General features: G+C 40.6%; 1 protein-coding gene across 1 annotated transcript; it reads right to left on the reverse strand.

Annotated features, from left to right (window-relative positions):
• Positions 1-1461: 1461 nt before the first annotated feature.
• Positions 1462-14504, reverse strand: cfdp1 (craniofacial development protein 1). Its single transcript, XM_031753532.2, has 7 exons — positions 14280-14504; positions 13389-13512; positions 12927-13152; positions 12379-12488; positions 10290-10421; positions 5847-6005; positions 1462-2563 (listed from the first exon to the last, which is right to left on the reverse strand). The coding sequence occupies exons 1-7, from the start codon at positions 14347-14349 to the stop codon at positions 2473-2475; spliced, it is 912 nt and encodes a 303-aa protein (XP_031609392.1). The 5' UTR covers positions 14350-14504; the 3' UTR covers positions 1462-2472.
• Positions 14505-17425: the final 2921 nt, after the last annotated feature.

The raw sequence follows: 17425 nt of genomic DNA on the forward strand, positions 1-17425 counted from the left end.
GTAGAGGTCTGGGCATTCCTCGCTGCACTGTACAGCATACACCACGTTGTTAAGTCTGTGTTTTGGAGTTTTGTCTTTCGGGTGAACCAGTTTCTGTCTGAGTGTGTTGCTGGGTCTGAAGTACACTGGGATGTCGTGCTTGGAGAAATCTCGCCTGAGTTTCTCTGATACACCGGCTACATAGGGGATGACAACGTTGTTGCGTCTCTTTCTTATCCTCCCTTGCTGGTGTCTGATCTGAAACATCTTCCTTCTTGTCTGGAGTGCGGAAACATGCTGCACCGTATGCTAATCTCCAGTGACTCACACTTCAACTACAAATAACCAAAATCACAGCTCAGACACTTTCATCTTGAGGCAACCAAACCATCTTCCACAAAGTTTGCAATGCTCAACACTTGTCTATCAGTGTCTCAGGGAGCAAGTTCACAAAGCAATGTGCCCCTGCAGCGCCTGATGTGGGGTTCACAGTCACTGACCCTGAGGTCAACGTGTATTTTAAGGAAGTGATGTGGGAAGCTGCTGTGGAGAATGCCAGAAGTTCAGAGGTCAGCTACAAATGTTTTGGACCCAGCTTTGACAAGAATGTGTTTCACACAGCTGTTTGTGTTTGTCCTTACACACTGCTAATATCAGCACTAATCCTTAATAAGAGTTCTTGTTCTCTAAATTTACAATGTCTACATGGATTTAAGTGTTTCTGAAGAAACATAAACATTCTATTTTTTCTTTAAATCTAGCAGTGCTTGCTAGTGGCATTTCAAGTTTACTGCAGCAATGTTGGTGGTTCAGTCTCATCTTCTTCCATGACGCAGTGACCCGGTTACCACAGCTGTAACTATGCTGCAGTAATCCCACTTGCAGTTTCTTTAAGAACTGCACATTCTGGTTACTGCTGTTAGCTACACTTCTAGCGTCTTTCAGAGGTCATCATCAGACGCTTCAGCAGAGCAATAAAATTTTACTTTCAGCTGCCACAACCTGCGGTTCAGCTGAATATATTTAAATGGCGAGAGAAGACTTTGAAAGTGTTAATACACACATTGGCAGAGCTGTGAAAATAAGAAAACTTCAGATGCTACACTGACAACCACATATTATTTAATCATTATTACATTTGGGTTCATGAAAAATATCGGCATGAAATCAAATGACTCGTTTATATTGATTTGAGTGTGTCCACTGCTGTGGGTGGGAGAACCGCACTTGTTGTTGTTAAATGCAGTAGCTACACTTTTGGAAAGGCAGAACTCGCACATTCACGGTCACCGCCAATCAGCTGAAAACCAGCCAATCGATCGGTGCATCTCTACTGAAAAGACTCATTCTGTTCCATCTATATGTGCAGAATCGTTACATGTGATGTGCAAACTATTTTTTCTTGAACGTTTAAATGTCATATGGCTGCAGTGTTAATAATAGGGTCTTTTCTTTTGTAAATGAGTAACACTACAAACTGCCAACTGTACACAGTGGTTTTTATCATCAGCTTCAAACTCTGCAATATACAGATTTGTTTCCATGACAATGTGAATCATGTTAAAAACCCATCACAAAACTATCCTGATTCTATCAATGAAATAAGACAGTTCAAACAGTTTTCCTTAATTGATAAAACACCAGAGGTACACCAGAGAGAAACGTCCAATCACTTTCTCACTTTCTGTTGCCATGCAACAATTTGTCCACTGAACCTAACGGATACATTTGCTTATCACAAACAAAAAAATACTATTACTAATACTACAATTCTACAAAGTACACTTTGATCTGTGAATCAGCCAGCAGACAGAGGTACTTAACGGTCTTATGGATGAAGTAACTTTTTTTTCTTTTAATAAACAGCAGCTGTAACGTACCACATTATGATTCAGCTATTTTGGAGTCATCAATATGGTGAGTATTACCTACTGCATGGCTCTGCTTTGAGCTCACTGAAAACAAAATTATTGTGTTTGTGGTTTTGGTCGGCACCAACAAAGATACATAATTACAGCCTCTACCCTAACAAGACAGACAGATCGTCTGAGTTCTTGTGCTTCTTGGCCTGTCAGGTTTTACACTATAGATGGTATAATGTTCCCAGATCCTGAGGGGTATGAAAGTTCAATAACAGAGAGAAATTATGCAAAAAAACAAAACAAAAATTACAATAAACCAGTGTGGGTTTTAATCCGTCCTTGAGGTCTTAAATCAGCCACTTGAGGAAGCAGGAGGGATGCAGTGTGAAGGTCTGAGATTCGTTATTGGTTACACAAGGATGGAAGCACACGCAGCAAACCTCCTTCGTACAAACTGAGCCTATTAATATACCGAGCCTGAAATAGACTCGAGCAAGAACAGTAGTTTGAGCTCACTTTAAAGGGAGAACAGCACCTGTCTCATTAGAGAAAGAAAGAGCTGCAGGAAAAAAAAAAAAAAAAAAAAAAAAAAATCTGTTCTCTGTGCGAGTGTGTGTGTTGTCGGTCTGTGTCATTGCTTCATATTGCTCAGTCGTACTGCCTTTTCCAACTCAAACTGGCGGTGGTCGACGCGCTCCAAGAAATTCTTCCGCTCCACATACCTAAGCACACACAAACAGAAAAGAACAGGAACATCAGACCTACTTTTATCAATCCAGGTACCGCAGGCTGTTGTCATTTACTAAAGAAGCACAGTGTCACTTTTGTGACAGAAACGCAGCTTTGTTTGAGGGTGGCTCTATTGCATATACAGTTAAGCCCATAATTATTCATACCCCTGACAAATTTTGACTTAAAGTTACTTTTGTTCAACAAGCAAGTTCTTTTTTGAGCAGAAATGACACAGGTGTCTCCCAAAAGATAATAAGACGATGTACAAGAGGCATCATTGTGGAAAAAAATATTTCTCAGGTTTTATTTATATTTTAGCAAAAAGTATCATGTCCAGAATTATTCATACCCTTCTCAATAATCAATAGAAAAGCCTTTATTGGCTATTACAGCAATCAAACGCTTCCTATAATTGCAGACCAGCTTTTTGCATGTCTCCACAGGCATTTTTGCCCATTCATCTTTAGCAATGAGCTCCAAATCTTTCAGGTTGGAGGGTCTTCTTGCCATCACCCTGATCTTTAGCTCCTTCCACAGATTCTCAATTGGATTCAAGTCAGGACTCTGGCTAGGCCACTGCAAAACGTTAATGTTGTTGTCTGCTAACCATTTCTTCACCACTTTTGCTGTATGTTTTGGGTCATTGTCATGCTGAAATGTCCACTGGTTCCCAAGGCCAAGTTTTTCTGCAGACTGCCTGATGTTGTTGTTGAGAATCTTCATGTATTGCTCTTTTTTCATGGTGCTGTTTACTGTGATTAGGTTCCCTGGTCCATTGGCTGAAAAACACCCCAAAGCATTAGGGTTCCCACCACCATGTTTGACAGTGGGGATGGTGTTCTTTGGGTTGAAGGCTTCTCCTTTTTATGCCAAATGAAGGCAACATCATTGTGACCAAATAATTCAATTTTTGTTTCATCTGACCATAACACTGAAGACCAGAAATCTTCTTCTTTGTCCAGATGAGCATTTGCAAAGGCCAAACGAGCTTTTGCGTGCCTTATCTGGAGAAGTGGCGTTTTCCTTGGTCTGCATCCGTGGAACCCAGCAGTGTGCAGTGTCCGTTGGACTGTCTGCCTTGAGACATTGCCACCAGCAGAGCCCAGATTCACCAGAATGGCCTTGGTGGTGATCCTTGGATTCTTTTTCACCTCTCTCACTATTCTCCTGGCCAGCACAGGTGTCACTTTTGGCTTCCGACAACGTCCTCTGAGATTTTCCACAGTGCGGAACATCTTGTATTTTTTAATAATACTTTGCACTGTAGCCACTGGAACTTGAAAACATTTGGATATGGCCTTGTAGCCCTTTCCTCACTTGTGAGCAGCCACAATGCGCAGCCGCAGGTCCTCACTGAGTTCCTTTGTCTTAGCCATGAATGTCCACAAACCACCTGCAGAGAGCTGCTGTTTTTCACCTGTTGAGTTGATTAAAACAGCTATTCCCAATTAATCAGGGTAATTAGGATGCTTTAGAACAGCTTTGACTATTTGGAATGGATGGAACTTTGGATTTTCCCAGAGACTGTGACAGTTTGTGAAGGGTATGAATAATTCTGGACATGATACTTTTTGCTCAAATGTAAATAAAAGCTGAGAAATATTTTTTTTTCCACAATGATGCGTCTTGTACATCATCTTATTATCTTTTGGGAGACGCCTGTGTCATTTCCAGTCAAAAAATAACTTGCTAGTTGAATAAAAGTAACTTTAAGTCAAAATTTGGCAGGGGTATGAATAATTATGGGCTTAACTGTATATGCATAAGGTGCATAGTTGCTACTAGGAGAGCTCATTCATTGTGAATGACAGGGGCAGAGTTTAGCAGAACAGTGTGCAACTGGCACCAGTGTGCAGCTGTAAAAGTCATCTTGTGACTCATCACTGCCACCTGACTCTGCATGTTTACAGCCTGATGAGATGAGGATGCATCTTGTTTTACAGGCAGCCAGATTACTCACATTTCTACAAAGACAGTGGAACACAATGAAAATGCCTCATGTCAGTAAACAGAGCATCTGTTTTTAAATTTCTCTGGTATTGCATCTTTAAAAAACAAACTGTAATGACTGTAAAAAAACAAAAACAAAAACAGTATAACATAGTGTATTGTTTTGGTTGGCAGACTATTCACACACTCACTACTTGATCTACTGATTGCTGAGATGCCAGTTTGCACTGCTCTTGGTATAATGCTGCTCAGTGCTGAAATGAACTGGCTGCTTTGTTTAGAAATCCAAGATTAACGTTTATGGTCAGCCTCATTAGGGACTAACTCAATGCTATAATGTTACAGCAGAAATGAGATCCTCACAACACTAATCGACCTTTTCCACTAGGACCTATTCAGATTGGCTCGACACGGTTTTTAGGGTTTTTCATTAGGTGATAGCACCTGGTAGCAGGTACTTCTTTTGATACCTACTTTCTTCCACACCTTGCAGATCAAAAAATAGATACAATTTGTTTTAAAATGCAGTGATACTTGCCTGCCTGCTATCTTTGTGCAACTGCTAAAAGTTGAAGCATTTTAGCTGTTAACATGCAAAAGATTGATAACTCAATTTTACAGCACGGTAAATAAACGTAAGTACATGATCTCGACCCATTTAGAGCACAAGCAGGCATCTCCACTTTCTGTCCTGTCACAGAAGTAATACACAACCAATATTATGAATATGAACATTTCTATTGTATTTCATTTTATTTATACAGTGCCAAATTACAACAGTCACCTCAAGGCGCTTTATATTGTAAGGTAAATGCCCTACAATGACCTCCTATGAGCAAGTACTTGGCGACAGTGGAAGGAAAAACTCCTTTTTTAAAAAGGAAGAAACCTCCAGCAGAACCAGGCTCAGGGAGGGGCGGTCATCTGCTGCGACCAGCAGATTCTCCCTCCACAAATAAACCATTTCTCTGCAAATTCTCAGTTAGCTATTTGACAGCTAGTCTTTCAAGAATTTCAGAAACTAGAGAAAGGTTGGCCAGTTCATAGTTATTGGAAGGAGTTTGGAAACATCAGTAGGAGAGTCTAAAGAAATATGAGCCATTATTAAATGATTAAATATGTTATTAAAGTTGTTTTACTTAATGATATGTCTGTGGGACAGGACTTACTTCCTTTTTCTTTTTGTTCAGTTGGAGTATGACAAATAAATATATACAAATCTTACTAAATTATTTTGTCATGTAAAATAAGGACATCCAGTTTTGATGAACATGCCTCTTGGCCACAGTGAACATTACTTCACACATGCTGAAAATGTCTTACCCTTCTCTGCCTCTGTTGTGGATAGCCAGCTCCTCGGTGATGCCCTCCTCAGATTTAAAAGCATCCCAGTCCATTTTTGACTTTTCCAATGTACTCATTTTCTGTTTCTTTCCCCCAATACGACTTAGGACATTTGACATGCCTGCTGGGCGCTTAGTACTGAAATCAGAAAGAAAAGCCTTTAGGTGACCCACCAAAATCACACCCTTAAGATTTGAAATTCAAGGTCAGTTTAACTGTCATTCAGAAGCACAAGGTTGCAGATATGGCTTTATGAAAACAAACAAACAAACAAACAAACAAACAAACAAACAAAACTCATAGAAAAGAAAAGAAAAGAAAAGAAAAGAAAAGAAAAGAAAAGAAAAAAACAATTTTCACTCAACAAGCTGCTGGAAACATTTCTCAGAGATTTTGGTCCATATTGACATGATAACATCATGTTTAAAAAATTGTTTAAGATGATTTAAACTTTGTGACAGAGTGTGTTGAGTACACTGTTGTCATAAAGGGATGGACATGGTCAGCAACAACACTGTTGATGAATGGCGCACAGTTGATACTAAGAGGCAAAGTGTGCACAATGGCCATTATAAAAACCATTACACCACCAACAGCAGTCTGATTAGTGTATTTCTTAGTGAGATCAAGTAATGGACATGTCATTTGTCTATGGTACAAGCTGTTGTACTGTCAACATGGTTTTCAAGTTTCTCGCCACGCTTCTATATCACAGGCTGAACGCAGACGCAGACTCTTATGGTTTTATGAGGACAGTACATAAACACGGACTGGGGCAGCGGTCCCCAACCCACAGGCCACGGACCGGTACCGGTCTGTGAGTCGTTTGGTACCGGGCCGCAAGAGTTGAGGCTCAGGTGTGAAATTTATTGTTTTTCTGGGGTTTTTTTTCCGGTTTAAGCGTTATTTTTTTATTGTTAACTCGGTTTCCCTTGGTCTTTAAATCTTCTCTTTTTTGGGTACTGGTACTGGTTTTATTTTGTTGTATTTGTCCACATCCATGAAAATATTGTTGGACATAAACCGGTCCATGGCGCAAAAAAAGATTGGAGATGGCTGGACTGGGGGAAGTATTAACAGAATAAATTAATTTTGGAGTAATTGCCCAGCCCTTACTTGCAACATCTTTCTCCCCCATTTTAGTTATTTGTGTTACAGGTACTGTTAATAAAGTGGACTCTGAGTGTAGTACAGTATCTCATATAGTCTAAGGAGGTTGGAAATAGAGCAGGGCAATATGACCAAAAATATTTATCACGATATACATTTGAAAATTTGCGATAACGATATAACTGACGATATAATTGACACTAGACAAAATACTTTACAACTCCACAACTTTATTAGTGCAAAAAGAAACCCATCAATGTATTTTCACTTAAACAAGCAGCTGTTTTTTATGTACATTAAAGTTATATAAAAATGTAACACTGCAAATTCCTTGCGGACAGTTTAACCAAAAGCCATTTCCAGTAGAAACTGGCCGACATATCCTCAGCATAACCATGTATAATATCCACAAAACTTAAAAAGAGGTTATACACACACAATACGGTAATATTATGTTGAAGCACAGTACGTATCACTCCGCGAGGCTCCTGCCTGCGATAGCCGTAATGCTCCGACAATCCATCAAGCGGTGCGGCTTCATAGCTTAGCAAAGTCGTAGCCGTATTTTCCAAACAACACGGTAATAACGACGGCCCGCTAGTATGCGCTACCAAAAATAGTGCTTTGTTGTGTATCTGACGGACGAAAGCTAAACCAGTTCCACACCACTGAAGTTGCAGCATTTTTACAAACCAACTCTGGTTCATCCGTTTCATTTAACGATCCACTTTCGCTCTTCTCATTCTGCGTCGCCGCCATGTGCGTATGTAAACATAGGCACTGCGCATGCGCGTATTACCCACATTCTATCGCGATATTTCATTTTCCTATCGTTGCCCAAAATTACACCGGTATTACCGTGAACGGTATGATATAGCCCAGCCCTAGATGGAAAGAAGGCAACTGGACTTCTTTCTTTCCCAGCTCCTTAGACTACCATGACCTGGATGACTAAGAAATAAACACCAGACAGCACACTGCAGAATTTAATTTATGAAGGACCTACTGCTTCTACGGTCAGACTTCACTGTGGTTTAACACGCACACACTTATTACTGCCAGCTTATATAACAGCACATACCAACACTATCATCTAAATCTACAAATAAATGATAACTGCACAACCTCAACAAGGACTGATGATAGGGTGGTGCTAATGGCTCTTTCCTGTTGTGTTCCCTTTTACACACACACACACACACACACACACACACGCACACACGCACACACGCACACACACAGAACTGAGATAAACAGGCAATGGCTTGTAAAGCACCATACTTCCTGTAAGCTGGAAGATGATTTCCTGTGTCCTGTCTGCAGTTGCTTGTCTGGGGTGGAAGATGTGCACATCCTTAGCTGCTTTATTACCGTGGCAACAAAAAGTATTGGAAATACTATTGTATTGGAAAAGCAGAAATGCATTGCAGAGCATACAGCGGGATAGTGTAGCGGGATTTCACTACTGGAGCACAGCTGGCACTAGTGCTACTCCAGATGTGTGTTTGACATGCAATAAAATCTGTTGCATACAGGTCACAGGAGCCGCCTGTGCTCTCACTGGAACAAGTCTGCAGAGACTTAAGGTCTCGGGAGCTTGGAGTTACATTGCTTCAGTGATTTTTAAATAATGATGATGATCTGCAGATATGCAAATATGACCAGAGCTAGACTGACTACATAGAAGAGTGTTGATGGGATGACAGCATGTCTGCAGCATGCAGGTTTCCTGTCTCTCCCAAAGGGTGCACTGGGACAAAGCAGTCTGACGAGAGTGTGAAGACTAGGCCAAAAATACTGGCGAACACCAGTGCTACTCCTCAGGATCTTAGCAGACACACGTGTATTATCAATTCAAAAGCCCTAGGTGACTTCCTTCTTGAGTTAATGCATTCACAAGATTCTCAGATAACTTGACCTCTGACCTTGAGTTCAAGGTCACTGAGATTCAAGCTCACCCAAGATTTTTAGTAGACGCAGCTATGGTGTCAATTTGAGTCCTACGTTGCCTGGTTCTCCAGTTATCACATTCACAAACTTGGGTGTCCACGTCACCCGGCGGGTGACAATAATACCCCATGAGCCTTTTATGGCTGAGGGGTAAAAACTGATCAGCAACAAGGAATGTGATGCCGAAAAGTGACACAGGACCAGAATGTATATAATATAAGGAAAGTCACCAAACCTAAACAATATCTTGCTATATCAAAATTCTGAAAAACAAGACAACAGTTTTTTATTATCCTAATAGAAAACTTTGCTCTCAGACTGTGGGCTTACTTGTGGTTCCTAGGATATTTAAAAGTGGAATGGTACACAGAGTGTTCAGCCATCAGGCGCCACTCCTGTGGAACCAGCTCCCAGTTTGGATTTAGGAGACAGACACCCTCTCTACTTGTAAGATTAGACTTAAAACTTTCCTTTTTGATAAAGCAGAGCACTTAAGACTGGATTCAGGTGGTACAGAATCCTCCTTTCTCCCGTTATAGGCTCAGGCTGCCGGGGAACTCCCCATGATGGACTGACAATTTCTTTTCCACTCTGCTTTTTTCCACTCCTTAAGGCCTTTACACACTAGATCACACCAAATATGTGCAAATGTTTCATATGTTAACATTTTTTCAGACTCACCTATTCTTAATGCAGCTGTCTTAATGCAACTGTGCAGTTTTACGGGACAAATTTGTAGCACTTATTTCTTCAAACTGAGCTCGATTTTTCAGCATTTTTCAGCAACAGACGCGCTCGTAGCTCAAAACATGCACTGGTACTAAATATCCAATCATATCTAATGCATCCAAATCTGAATTGTAATCCGTGTTCCTCGTCTATGTAGTCTCTATTACACAATTAACAATAATTTATATTTGGTTATTTAAACAGATATAGCTGGAAAAGATAAACCTGCAGGTGCCAAGTTGAAGATAAAATACTGTTAGTATTCAAGTCACACTGAGGGGAAAAATGTCTTTTTGAGGTGTGTCTGTGTGTGTGGGTGTGTAAACAAGCATATACATAAATTGATTTTATCGCTTCACATCTGTATTCAGCACTAAACTGTAAGAAATGTATGTTGTGAATAAGAAAAAGGAGGATAAAAGAATAATAACTTCCCTGCATGCATGTATTCCTTGTGTTGTTAAGTTTTTTTCCCCCCCAAGTCATTAATAAAATGGCTATATTTGTTTAAAAAAAACAAACAAACAAAAAAAAAAAAAAAAACACACACACACACACAAAAGAAAATCCAATCATATGGAAATAGTAGAGTAATCCTGCAGTAGTAATAATCCTAGAGTAGTATTTGTGTACCTGGAACCAGGGAGCGGTGGAGAACAGGGTGATGACGTCTTCTCGTTTTCGCTCTTCTCGTCCTCGTTGACGCTCTGGCTCTTGAGATAACTCTTTGCTTCCCTGGAGTCAGCTGAAACCTCTTTATTCACCCTGAAAGATGGAGGCAGATGTGTATTCTTTTAAACTGTATTAAAAAAAAACATGCTGACAGATAAAAACTGTTTCAGTATCCAGTAAGCCTATGGAGCACACTTTTCCATTAAACACCATTAAACACCAAAAACAGAGGAAGTGCCAGGTGTTAAACTTGTAAGTAGTGTGTGATACAGTGAGATTAGACTCATGCATACAAGAGAAACGTAGAGCAAAGACTTGCACCGTGTTCTTGGACTGGACTGGTTCTTATATAGCGCTTTTCTACTCATCTGAGCACTCAAAGCGCTTTATACAACTTGTGCATTCACCCATTCACACCACATTCGCACAAGCACATTGTTCTAAGTGCTTTCTAAGTAACATTCACACACATTCATACTCCGATGGATGCATCGGAGAGCAATTTGGGGTTAGTATCTTGCCCAAGGATATTTGGCATGCAGACTAGGGGAAGCCAGGAACCTTCCGATCAGTAGATGACCTGCTCTACCACCTGAGCTACAGCCAGGTGGTAGAGCAGTTATTATGTTCTTCAACATAATAACTGCTGGATAAACCAGGTATTACATATAGACTCAACAATGCAGTCACATAAATGCAGGCTAAAGGGATCTTTATGAATAGTCCGCGAGTAATTTATGATATAGGATCTTCCCCCAATCTTTGTGCACAAAATGGGCTTAAATTTTAGGCATGTAAGCATACTGCCATCAGCCCATACTGTGCTAGATGGACAGGGAGTTAAACGACGTGCACTTTAGAAGCTCCATGAGTACTTGCGCAGCACAGATGCTAGAAAATTCTCATTGGTTGGGTGAAAGCAGGAATAACAGAAAAGGTTCTCAAATCCATGATTCTGATTGAAAGTCATTAAAAACCAAGTCTTCCACTGCCTGTTTAAAGACTTAGGACTACAGTACGCTTTGCCATCACATAACACACCACTGTAGCTGAGCTTCACCAGAGTGCACAAACACAAAACTAACCTTTCCATGAGTCTGAGGCACGCTTTCATGACCATAATGCCTCTGAGCAACTGGAGACACATAAACAAGACGTCTGTGTCAAAACTGAATAGAGTAAACAGGGCCAACAGCAGGAGGGTTTCATATTTGCAGCTTAACAAAAAAAAAGCAAAAAAAGACTGTAAGAACTGTAAGCATTTGGAGCCTGTGTACAGATGAAAGTATCGAAAAATCCAGCCAAAGCAGCTTTTATTTATTCCATGACTCAGTCAGCATATAATTTATGGTCAAGCTGCAGCTTCCTCTCTCTATCATGAAAAGACATCCAACAGCACAATGATGCAGCCCAACAAAACTGTGTTTTCTAAGCCAATTTTCTTCATATTCATTAAAGAAAAGAAACTTGAACTCCTTCGACTGTCTGCATGTTGAGGTCAACTGTATTCTAGGAATATCATTTTCAAAAGAACTCCTTAATATCTCGAACATATTGTGATATCGGGTGCTATTTAGGTGTGCTGTGTTGTTACCATAGCAATATAGCCTTTAAAACTCTGGGTCAAAACCGAAGTCACCTTACTAACTACAAATCCTGCTTCACAATCCAGGCCACAGGGTTCCCTGTCACTTTAAAATGTTGCATTAATATGATGATAACCAGATTAAGGCATAATGCTGGAATGCTACGGTTCACAAATAACCACTGCTTTAAAAAAACCAAAAAACAAATAACCTTTATACCACACTTCTTCATTTAAATAACAGTATTTTCAAGTTTTACTAGTGTCAGAAACTAAGCACATCTCTGGAAAGTCACAGCTTCTGCTTTGTGGCTGTGTGGACATGATAAGAGTTTATTCGGTGCTCATTCACAAATGGACCTGTTCTTGCCGACTGAGACATCCATCTACTGCACTGCCATCATACCAGATGGTGCGTGTCCACCTGCTGATTAGTGAGCAAATGCTTTTAAAACAGAAGCTTACCAAACTTCCTCACCCGCAAAGTCAAAAACTTTGGTGATGGTGACTTTAGCGGGACCTGACGGCTTTGTTTCAGTCACCGCAGAAGCAGTCTTGGAAACTGTGGAATCATCCTGAAGACAAAAACAAAAGAACGATATTAGAAAGTAAGTATATAGACAACACACAGAGAACAATGCTCCAGTGTGAGCTTAATCAACTTGATATTTTGCAAGTTGTTTTCCCAGTTAGAGACCAGATCAAAACAGCAGCCTCACAGTGCCCAAACTACAGTGCCCACAACGGTCTTTCCCCTGATTTCATCTTCCTTTGCTGTTGGGCAAGACTAGTGCCAACTTGAGTTACTGCACCATCTTGTGGTACAAATTGGTATCGAATTAAAGTCGTTTCAGCTCAGCTTCAATTTGAAAACCGCCACACATAGATATTTTGGACATAAGATGACTAAAAGTGTGCATGTCTCAAAGGTGGTTTATGCAAATCAAAGCAGTAGTCCAAGCTTTGAATTAGAAGCTGGCAAAAAGAAATATCGAAGTTTGAAAGATATTTACCTTCTGTGTGGTACCCGACTGTGGTGCAGACTCTTTGGGTCTCGATCCGACGTCAGATAAGAAACTGGCCCAAAGTTCATCTGACTTTTTCTTCTGTTTTGCTTCATCATCCTGATCCTTTGCCTTAGTGGGTGTTTTCACTTCTTCTTGTGGGTTATCCGCCTCTTTAGCTCCACCAACATCTTCATCTTTGTCGTCTACTTTCAGTAATCTCTTCTTCCTCTTTCTGAAAATGTTTTAAGGGATACCAGCGACTAAAACTCAAGATCATGAGGATCTGATGACATTTTCTTTTTTTGGACATCAACTGTAGTCTATTTAATGAAGCTATAAAAGTTTTACTTTCAAACAATGAAAATGTTCCAGTGTTCCAGCCATCAGAGAGCACAAACAGATTTAACTAAATTTTCTCCATTTGGAAACACTGTCCTCTCACTGAAGGGTGCCGATGAAAACTCTTACCTCACACTGATGTCTTTTTTCTTTTTTTTCTTGCTGATGGGCTCAGAATGGGGCACAGTGTCATCCTCATGAAGAGGGTCCTCCTTCTCACACTCATTTATGTCATCCTCACTGAGGTTATCATCTGAGGTGAAAAAGTACAAGAAGCAGAGTAAATGATGCATAACAAGATCGATATCAAGAATAATCAAATATCAAATCAACTTAACTGTACTGAGAGGGCATCATTTCACCATGCTTTTCAATGAATGCAGATGTGAAACTGCATTTAAAGCTAACAATGAGATTTAACCCAGTATGTTTTGACATGGTTGATTTGACTGATTAGCACTATTTTTTAAGTGAAGATTATGACTTGAACCATATCACCAAGACAACTCAGGCTTCATCTTGGTATATCAGGACTGCATCTGCCTGTATGGACTCTGTATAATCTCACACCTGACTGAGCTTCCAGATTAACAGCTGCAGTCTGTTCTGTTCTGCTCGAAAGTCTACAATAATCCAGGCTTTTATTAAGCTGCCATGGCGATGTCAACTCCACGTTTTAGGACTTGAAATCACAAGTACTGATGAAGGTGAGTAAGGCGCTTTTTGTAACTACTGTATAGTACTATTGCACTGTTACTCAGACTGTGTGGATTATTTGGCGTCTGGATTTGATGTGATGTGATGTGAAAACTGCTGAATGGAAACTAATCAAAAAACACTCGTAGCTTTCTAAGAATTTCTCAGCAGACTTTAACATGCTTTATTTCAACACAAGAGCCATAAATAACCATCAGTGTCAGTAACCATGTTTCTGCCTGTAGTTTGCAGCTCAGTTAATGATTCTTCTTCTTTTTCTTCACTGAATAGCAGAAACCTCACCATAGTGTTTACAGTCCTCACCTGATGGGACATAGTCTGCATCTTCATTCGACGAATATCCATCAGAGTCATAGTCGGAATAGTTCATCATGCTCTCACTGCTAATAAGTACCTCCTCGCTAACGATGCAAAGTACAAATGTTACCCTTAAAACTCTGTGACGGGCACAAATAAACCCAACACCTGAAACATGTTAAACGAACGAAAATACAAAATGACTTCGGTTTCTTCTTCTTCGGCGGTTTTTTCTTCTTCTTCTGGTTTAATTGCGGTTGGTAAACTAGCTTAAGGAACATAAGCGCCACCTACTGGAGTGGAATGTGGCTCAGAAGACTGGCGGGGAAAACGAAACCCCTGTATTAAAACTGTTTGCTTCATAAATGTCACTAACTGGCCAAAGACTTGAAACAAAACTTCTACAGGAAGATTGGTCTTAGCATCACGAGCTGGACAGATTCTGGCTGCTTGTACTGAATACATAATCCAGCTGTGTTTGGATGTTGAACATAGTCCTTCATTGACCCCTGGATCTCCAACCCAGTGATAATTATTTCTTCTTCTCAGTTCTCAGTCTATGTGTATAAGTAGATACTTGAGCTCCATATACAACATGCCTCATTCACCCATTCATACAAGGACTTTTTTTTTCTACACCTGAAGTGCTTTCTGTCACACTAACATTCTAACATTCATATACATTCACACCCCACTGAAAGCACTGGTATGCAGACTGAAGCAGCCAAGGATCAAACCACCAGCCTCCATCCATCCATCCATCTTCTTCCGCTTATCCGGGGCCGGGTCGCGGGGGCAGCAGCCCAAACAGAGAAGCCCAGACCTCCCTCTCCCCAGTCACCTCCTCCAGCTTGTCCGGGGGAACACCAAGTCTTTTCCGGGCCAGCCGAGAGATATAATCTATCCACTGTGTCTTGGGTCTGCCCGGGGCCTCCTCCCGGTGGGACAAGCCCAAAACACCTCACCCAGGAGGTGCCCAGGAGGCATCCTTGTCAGATGCCCGAACCACCTCAGTTGGCTCCGTTCGATGTGAAGGAGCAGCGGCTCTACTCTGAGCCCCTCCCGGATGGCCAAACTTCTCACCCTATCTCTAAGGGAGAGTCAGTCACCCGTAAGAGGAAGCCCATTTCTGCTGCTTGTATCCGCAATCAGAAAGTGAAGCATGACAGTAATCAATTTTAGGGGAAATAAAAGTATGTAATGTCTCTGCATCAGCTAGAGAGAGGGGAACTGTACTCTGGCAATAACCTTAAGGTGATCTAAATCCTTCGTTACATTTCTGTCTTAGTTTCAGTTAAACGTCTGTGTTGTTTAAAACTAAGATCCTTGTCAAAAATGACGCCTCGACTTTTGACTGTTTGGAGGTTTTTATTGCCAGTGATTGTAGATGTTCTGACAGTTTCTTTCTCTGGGCTTCAGTACCAATAATTAAAACATCTGTTATGTAGTGTTTGAGGTTTTTAATGTTTTTTGGCATCCATGTTTTAATATAGGGCAGCTGTGGTGTAGGAGCTAGAGTGGGTTATACCAGTTGGAAAGCTAGTGGTTTCATTCCCAGCTACTACATTCTGCATGTCAAGTATGTAGTCTGGGACAGTTGGCCTATGTGAAGTGCTGTTTGAAGGTTCAGTTTGTAGGTTTTTGCCATTATGCAGGTGATTTTAAGTTTTGATTGTGTTGCACCTGACTTTTGCTACACTTATATCTGTGCACAATCAAGTGAACAGGAAATCAGAGTGGTAAAATCCTCCTGAAACCAAGGTCTAATGATCCACCTCAATCCTTTGCAGCACCCTGCACTTTCCCAGGGAGACTGAGCACCCTAATAACTGGACCACATCCTCCAATTTTCATTTTCACAAATGTAAAGTGCTCTATGAACCTTAACTTTACAGCTGTTACGGGTTCGAAATTGAGGATGAGAGTAAAACAATGATAGTCCAGAAAAGGCCGTTCAAACAATTGATTTTAATGAATGCACGCAGCGTGGAGAGGTGCAAACTGCAAAGCAGTTGTACATCTCTACCCAAAATACACTCTAGATTGCTTTTATAACATCAGGGTATTGTAACGCCCCTTCTTGCGTTTACAAGCACATAATTTGCATGTACAGAACATTCATGTATTTTAAGAATTAAATGCAAACATAGAGGTTCCTCCTTGTGGCATACTCTTCCGAATATAGTGATGACCTAAGGCCTTTGAGGTCACCATGGACTGGACATCCTTCCGTCACCTGTAACTAAGCAAACTCAAATACCACAAGAAGCTGAATACATTCAGGCCTTTGCTCAGCTACTATTTTACTGTAACAATATACTCAGCATATGAGTTATGATATATATATATTTAACTCAATCATTTTAAAGTAGTTATAACTGCACCTGTAATAAACATGTTAATATTTGATTAGGATAACCCCTAGAATATCAATTATAACATAATGCCAGCAACTTCAATAAATGCTTGGATGAAATGATAATTAATGCAATGACAAAGATGATGGTTATATAAAATAATCCCTGTAATTCCACAATTCCCCTTTTGACGTCTTCCAAAGACGTCACTACACTATTCCCAGGTCCACTACCTTCGCTCTGACCCTCTCTAGCCGCCCCTGACTCAGCAAATCCGACAACAACCTCATGTCCTCTAGGTGGTCCAGCAATAAAACACCAGCTCCCACTTGAAAACACTTCATGCTTAAGTGGTCTCTGCTCCTTTCTGGGTCCCTCTCTAGTGGAAATCTTCTCCTGTAAGGGATAGAAAACAAACAACCTTTCTCTGCTACACCCTACTAACTTACTGTGTTCATCTCAGGTTCCTGTCATTATTCAAAGTTGGTTCCCAATATCATATCAGGCAAAATGATAAACCCTACTGCCACGTCTGCTTTGTTAAGCTCTTCAGCTAGACTCTGTACCGGTTTGCCAATCTGTGTGTACATGCCTCTACACTTTTAATGTCTAAATGCACATCTGGATGTATGTGCACTTGTATGTCTGTCTGCATCTATGAGTCAGTGGTTTTTCAGAAAAAAAAAGCGTTAAAGTCAAGAATGTTTCCTGACTATTAACTCCTGATACTAGAGGGACTTTCCGGGTTGCCCAACCTCCTAGGTTTGGCCTTTTACACTTTTACTAAAAAAAATT

Source organism: Oreochromis aureus, linkage group 7 (genome assembly GCF_013358895.1).
Source record: "Oreochromis aureus strain Israel breed Guangdong linkage group 7, ZZ_aureus, whole genome shotgun sequence".
NCBI classification, from domain to species: domain Eukaryota; kingdom Metazoa; phylum Chordata; class Actinopteri; order Cichliformes; family Cichlidae; genus Oreochromis; species Oreochromis aureus.